Source organism: Limulus polyphemus, unplaced genomic scaffold, assembly GCF_000517525.1.
Source record: "Limulus polyphemus unplaced genomic scaffold, Limulus_polyphemus-2.1.2 Scaffold2338, whole genome shotgun sequence".
In the NCBI taxonomy this organism is placed as follows: Eukaryota; Metazoa; Arthropoda; class Merostomata; order Xiphosura; family Limulidae; genus Limulus; species Limulus polyphemus.
This window is the reverse complement of record NW_013667948.1, coordinates 170,434-176,825: the sequence shown is the minus strand read 5'-3', so window position 1 is coordinate 176,825 and position 6,392 is coordinate 170,434. Positions and strand designations below refer to the sequence as shown.

Sequence of the window (6,392 nt, the reverse complement as noted above, 5' to 3'; positions counted from 1 at the left end):
AAGGTGATTTCATCCTACACCTTCGATTTCAGATTACCCCCTCAAAACATTTATTTATTTATATTTATTTAGATACTAATTTCATGCATAAACACAAATAAACTGACAACAAATAATAATAAGTTACTATGATCAGCAATTTGTCACACTATTTTGAGCCTGCAATTTGTTAAGTTTTTGTTATTGTTACTTTTTGTTGAGTTAAAGAGTGGACTGTATTTTTAATTCAAAATTTAGTTCTAATTCTGTATCCCTAATGAATATTCACTCTTGTAATTATTGTGATTTTTTCTTCTGGATTTCTCCAATTAGGTTGAATCTTTGTATGTAATATGTCATGCACTTTGAACTAGTGTATGAGTGGTTTTAATATAATTAACATTTTTGTGACATTTTTTATTTTTTCAGATATTGAGACTAGCTTTCAATCTTGTATGTTTCACGTGTTTCATTCAATAAATTTATCATTAGTTGTAAGCATAAGAATTTATCATTTCAGCTAAATCAGCAAGTGGGGTAATCTGAACAGTGCAGGGGTAGTGTGAAATAGAAATTTCAGATTACCGGGAAATAACTTGAAAGGGAGGGGGTAGTTTGAAGTCTTTACACCGGTAGTTGACAAGTTACAAATGTGTTTGAAAAATCGGCTTGGTGCATATAAAGCGACAGAAATAAAGTTTGGTTTTCTATCTAATTTCAAAAATTTAAATGAGACGGAAATTTTTGCTGCAGCTAAAAGATTGGAAGACATACTCTCCAGATCTAGACAGCTCTTCTTCAGATGAAATGGTACAGTTTGAGAAATTTCTTGATAGTGGAACACCATCCGCCCAACAATGCATCAAAGCAATCAGAAAAAATAAATTCAAATCTGTTTTTCCTAATGCTGACGTGGCATTAAAAATATACTTGTGCCTACCGGCCACGAATTGCAGTGCAGAGAGAGCTTTTTCTAAAATGACTAGAGTAAAAAGTGAATTGCATGCTTCGATGTTAAATGAACGCTTAAATGCCCTTTCCTTGTTCACGATAGAAAGGACATTGCTTAGGCAAATAGATTATGAAGATGTAATTAGAGATTTTGCTTCCGCCAAAGCAAGGAAAAAAACGATTTTAGGGTAATGTTTTGGCATGTTTCCGTAATGTTGTACAATAACTATATTGTTTTTATATACCTAATTCATTCTTACTTGCCATATTGTACAAGTAAATAATTATTATTATTATAATCGTTTAATTCAATATATCATCCTTAAAAGTTGGGTGCATCATATTCTAACTTACTTTGAATAATTAGATCATATTATGTAATTAACTTAATATGTATTAATTACAATTAACTATTCAAGGGGCCTCATGCTATCTTAATGCGGGCTTGGTTGAAGATGAAACTCCGCCAAATTTTTTTGCAAAACCAAATCCAGGAACACATTGCAGCGTTTTTGAGATTTCATCCATTCTCACATTCCAATTATTACCGAAAGGCTCTCGCCAGCAAGAAACCAAAAATCAACTACAGTGCGAAAATGGTTGGCATTCAATGAAATGGGGCAAACTTTATATTGCAGCGTGTGCCTCGTCTTCTCAATAACTCATGACATTCGCTTTGTTGTCGGTTCTCAAGACTGCAAACACATTAGCCAACGAATTGCGGAACACAAAAGCACGGTTGTTCACAAGGAATCGGTCTTCAGTGATATGGCTTTTTCAAGCTAGCGCTCATTGGGATCGCACCGTTTAAAATCAGGTTTCAGAGAGAAATCGTCAAATAGCTTCAAATACATATCATTATCAATATAGTATCAATATCCCTCATGTAGTCTACATACGCGTAAAATAGCTATCATATGAGAACAGGAGGCCTCCACCTCATACAAAACACAGCGGCATCTAAATGAGTCAGCACGCCTCTGAACATGAAGAAGCAAAGTACTGTGTATTTTTGTACTTGAGTTTGGGTTTCTTTGAAATTTCGCCCAAAGCTACACGAGGGCTATCTGCGCTAGCCATTTCTAATTTAACAATGTAAAACTAGAGGGAAGGCAGCTAGTCATCACCATCCATAACCAACTCTTGGGCTACTCTTTTACCAACGAATAGTAGGATTGACCGCACGTTATAACGCCCCCACGACTGAAAGGGCGAGCATGTTTGGTGGGACAGGGATTCGAACCCGCAGGTTGGGAGTCGAGCGCCCTAACCACCTGGCCATGATTTTTGTGCTATTTTATTTTATCATAGAGAAAGTCAACATGACTTATTCTGACAGTAGTAATTTCCTCGAAAGAAGGCGGAAGACAGCCTGCAGGAATCACATATTTTAACTACTGTCAGTCAGTCAGCAGACACTAAAATGACGTCTCATAAGGGATACTTAATTTCGCAATTTGTACTGTCGTGACATCAATAAAACCTGCTCATGCTATGAATTCAGGAGACGAATTATGCACTCTGTAGATTACAACACAGCATGACATATGAGCTTCAAAAGCAAGAAATAAAAATATTTGTTACTCTTAATTTTTATTTTGAAACAGAACACTTTCGGGGACCCTGCGGAAGTACATCTATTCATAACTCATCGATAAACAAAACGAAATTCCAATATGAAAAGAAGTATTTTATTTTATTTTTTCAAAATGGTGTCTCACAACAAAATCTTGAAAATTTTACAACCTAAAAATGATCGTTAGTAAAGCAAGTTTTATGAATGTTTTTAAATTAAAACTAAATGCTATTTGTCCGAAGTTTTAAGCAGTTTGATTAAGTATCCTAACTGTGAGAAGAAGCAAAGGGTACCAGTGACATCTCTTCAGTCAGAACCAGGTAAAAGTATTTCCTTCCAATTATAGTTTTGCTACCTCCAATTGTCTAAAAGGTAAGATTGGGGGGTCATACGCTAAAATTCGGTGTTCGATACCCATAGTGGGCACTGTGAATTTAGTCCATTGTGCTTAAAAACACAAACAAGCATAATTCTACTTTTTCATGAAAACTCACTTAGATAGTGTTTGTAAATATCGTGATACAGCAGTTGTATGTAGTTTTTCTGTGTTACGGTTGATTTTGGAAATAAACAAACAAAAGATAACCTACAAATCAGAATAAAACTGATAAATCAAAATCACATTATAAAACTTATACCGTATTGCCCCGAATTAACGCTCCTTCTCTAATTATGCCCCCACCCCGGTATTTTTACAAAGCTTACTTTGTGTGACAGCAATAGTAATCCAACATATAATCCACTTTTATTACCAGAATTTTGATTTGAAAAAAGAAGAAGAAAAGCAAACACACACACTTATTAGCATTGAAATCAACAAATCACACGTAAAAAATAGAATCCGGAGCGGCACAAATACTATGATTAGCGCTCCCCCTTTGCAGTTTGCTACGCCCACGGTGGGGTTAATTAGGGGGCAATACGGTAAATTAAAAACAAAACAAAATTATAATCAAATTTCCAAATTAATGGTTTGTTTTAAGTTAAGTACAAAGCTACACAATGGGCTATCTGTGCTCTGCCCACCACGAGTACCGAAATCCGGTTTCTAGCGTTGTAAGTCTGCAGACATACCGCTGTGCCAATGGGGGGCTTCAAAATTAAAAAGGGGGGAAAACAGTTTCCATAAAATCGAATCACAAATCGAATTCTTGAAAAAAAAGAAGCAAAATGAACTGAAACGTTAACCTTGTGATTGTCGCCATTTTTATTTTTGTTATCATAGTAGCGGTACAACAGTATTTACTTCTAAAAATTGAGCCAATCACAGATGGTTAGACTGCCAGACTGTGGATTTGAGGTTCCGCGGTTCGCTTCCCGTTATTACAATAAATTAAATTGAACTTCGCAATTTGGAGCCATGGATGCGTTATAAAAGTGACGGTCAAATCCCACTGTTCAGTCTGTTAAGAGTAGCCCAAGAGTTAGCAGTGAGTGGTGTTGACTAGTTGCTTTTTTTTTGTCTATCTCTTCAAAATTTAGGGATGGATAGCTCTCGAGTAACCTTGCGCGAAATTCAACAAACAAACAATTTATCTGATTATTTCTACATACGTTGTTCAACTGAGATTGTTGCCATTCAGACATCTCTGCTTTTACAGAATTTTTTAAATTATCTTCCAGCTGCCTTGCCAGATCGCCGATCATTAAGAGAATCGGATCTGTGTGAGCCTTCATGTCCAATGGACACATTTCTTGTTGGTCCATTTGGTCAGCCAGAACTTCGGTTACTCGTTCCAGCCATATCATTTTGGTCATATCTGTCAATACTGTAGGTATTTGGATCTTCTTGAGTGATTTACTATCACGCTGGAAAAAATACGTACAAGTTATAATTAGTTGCTTTGATAAGTCGATAAAACTTTACATTACTGATATTTCAATAGCACAGTTATCCATAAAATCATAGCTATAAATATTTATACATAATTTTCAGCGATATTGGTGATAAAAGATTGATTTGCTGGATGTTAGAAATCGAGTTTAAAAGTAAGGCTTCTGAGGGAAGAAGTATTTTTTGTGTATAAACTCTATTTTAATTAAATATCAAAAATGTTATCAACTAATACGATACACATAAAAGAGTTTATGGTTATATTTCATGCTGTAACTTAATTTTAGCATGCAACATCCTGTCCAGTGTTTAGCAGAACCTCTGACAGAAAACTAAAACTGAAACCTAACTCACCATATATTCGTATACTCTTATGCCATTCATATACCTCGGATTGTATGTAACCCAGGCCCTGTCTCCACCTTTCCAAATATTTCCCTTTACCTCACAGTAGGAGTTGTACCGACCTGGAAGGAAAATTTTTTAATATTTATAATTCTTGTGGATCAGCCACAAAGAAAAAGTTATATTTATTCATTTGTTGTTGGTTTTTTTAGATAGAAATTACATATAATTATTTATGTTGGACCTATATATAATAACGCGTATCATAGTAACTAAATATTAAAATTACATATTACACTATGCTAAAATGTCAATCCCTTATTTTTTCTGCAATCGCTATTGTTTAGATAAAAAGAACAGGAAACATTTTAAACATGCTTTGATTATTATTGCTATTATTTAGATTTGTTTGTTTGTAATTAAGCACAAAGCTATAGAATAGGCTATCTTTGCTCTGCCCACCACGGGTATCGAAACTCGGATTCTAGCTTTGTAAGTCCGCAGACATACCGCTGTGCCACTGGGGGCCTATTGATTAGATAAAAGATACAAAAAAAGGACAGAAAACCTTTTATACGTGTTTAGATAAAAAATGACTTATGTAATTTTTGTCCCTTTATGCTAATAACTGTGAGAAATTGATGTTGCCAATTAAGAGTTGTTATTCGTCGGTTAACTAACAGTATGCTATAAACGTAGGCTTTCCAATGTAAATGTTTAAGTATCGTTAACACTGAAAAACGCATTTGCACAGAAGACATAGTAAAAAAAAAAAAAACATAACCCGAGCCCTTTCGAAAGGTAGACCTTCTTCAGGGGGCAAGCTGAAGAAAAAAAAATGCCCACCTTTAGAGAGTGCTCGGGTTATGGAGTAGTTATAATCTTATATTAATACTTCTTGAACCTTCGTATTTTTCTGACATCATGAATCTACACAGACAATGTTATAGTTCGGAGTAATTTTCATAACTTCCTTTTTGGCTTAGAATCCGTTACGATAAGGTCATAGGTCATGTCGCATATACTTGTGCTTTTGGCATAAAATCCGTTATGATAAGGTCATAGGTCATGTATTGCGTCGTTTTGTCCTAATTCATTAACTATAAAAGAGACAACACATATCACAGAATTAATGCAGCATACACGTATTTGTTACTTCAACTACGTGAAATCTGAATACCTGTGGGTAACGCTACACGTATATGCCCCAAGACGTTAATATATATACACTGTATACTTTATTTTCCATATGAACTCACAATATATACACCTTAAAAGTGGTGTAATGTAAATATATTAAAGGCGTCAATAAAGCTACTACAGTAAAAGTGCCACAAGAACTGTTAGCTAACTAGTGAGTGTGGTGATTAACGCTTCTTCGCCCTCACATTCTTCCTTCTCCACCTCCCAAAAAAAAAGAAAATTAGTTAGAAGTTAGTGAAGCACATAAGTTTTCAGAAATTAACATAAGGATAGTTTCAAATTCGATGACGAGGAACCCACTTTAAGACTAATAATGGTAGGAGACGGCTTGAATGGGTAATGAAGAAAAACTTTAATATAAGTTTAACATAACAGAAAATGTACAAAGTTTCTACATGGTTTTGTCATCATCAGGTACAAATAATTTACCCTGACACGGATATATATATATATATATACAGTACTGAACAAAGAGGTCACATGACCGGATACTGTCGACAAACT

General features: G+C 34.8%; 1 protein-coding gene across 1 annotated transcript in view; it reads right to left on the bottom strand.

Moving 5' to 3' along the window:
- Positions 1-6,392, bottom strand: part of LOC111087586 — a gene marked incomplete at its 3' end in the record, with an annotated part of 37,839 nt that overhangs the window by 6,091 nt on the left and 25,356 nt on the right. The window contains exons 8-9 of the mRNA XM_022394728.1: positions 4,695-4,807; positions 4,061-4,315 (exon numbers count right to left, since the gene is read on the bottom strand). Coding sequence (XP_022250436.1) covers positions 4,061-4,315; positions 4,695-4,807 — 368 coding nt within the window. The remainder of the gene's footprint in view (positions 1-4,060; positions 4,316-4,694; positions 4,808-6,392) is intronic.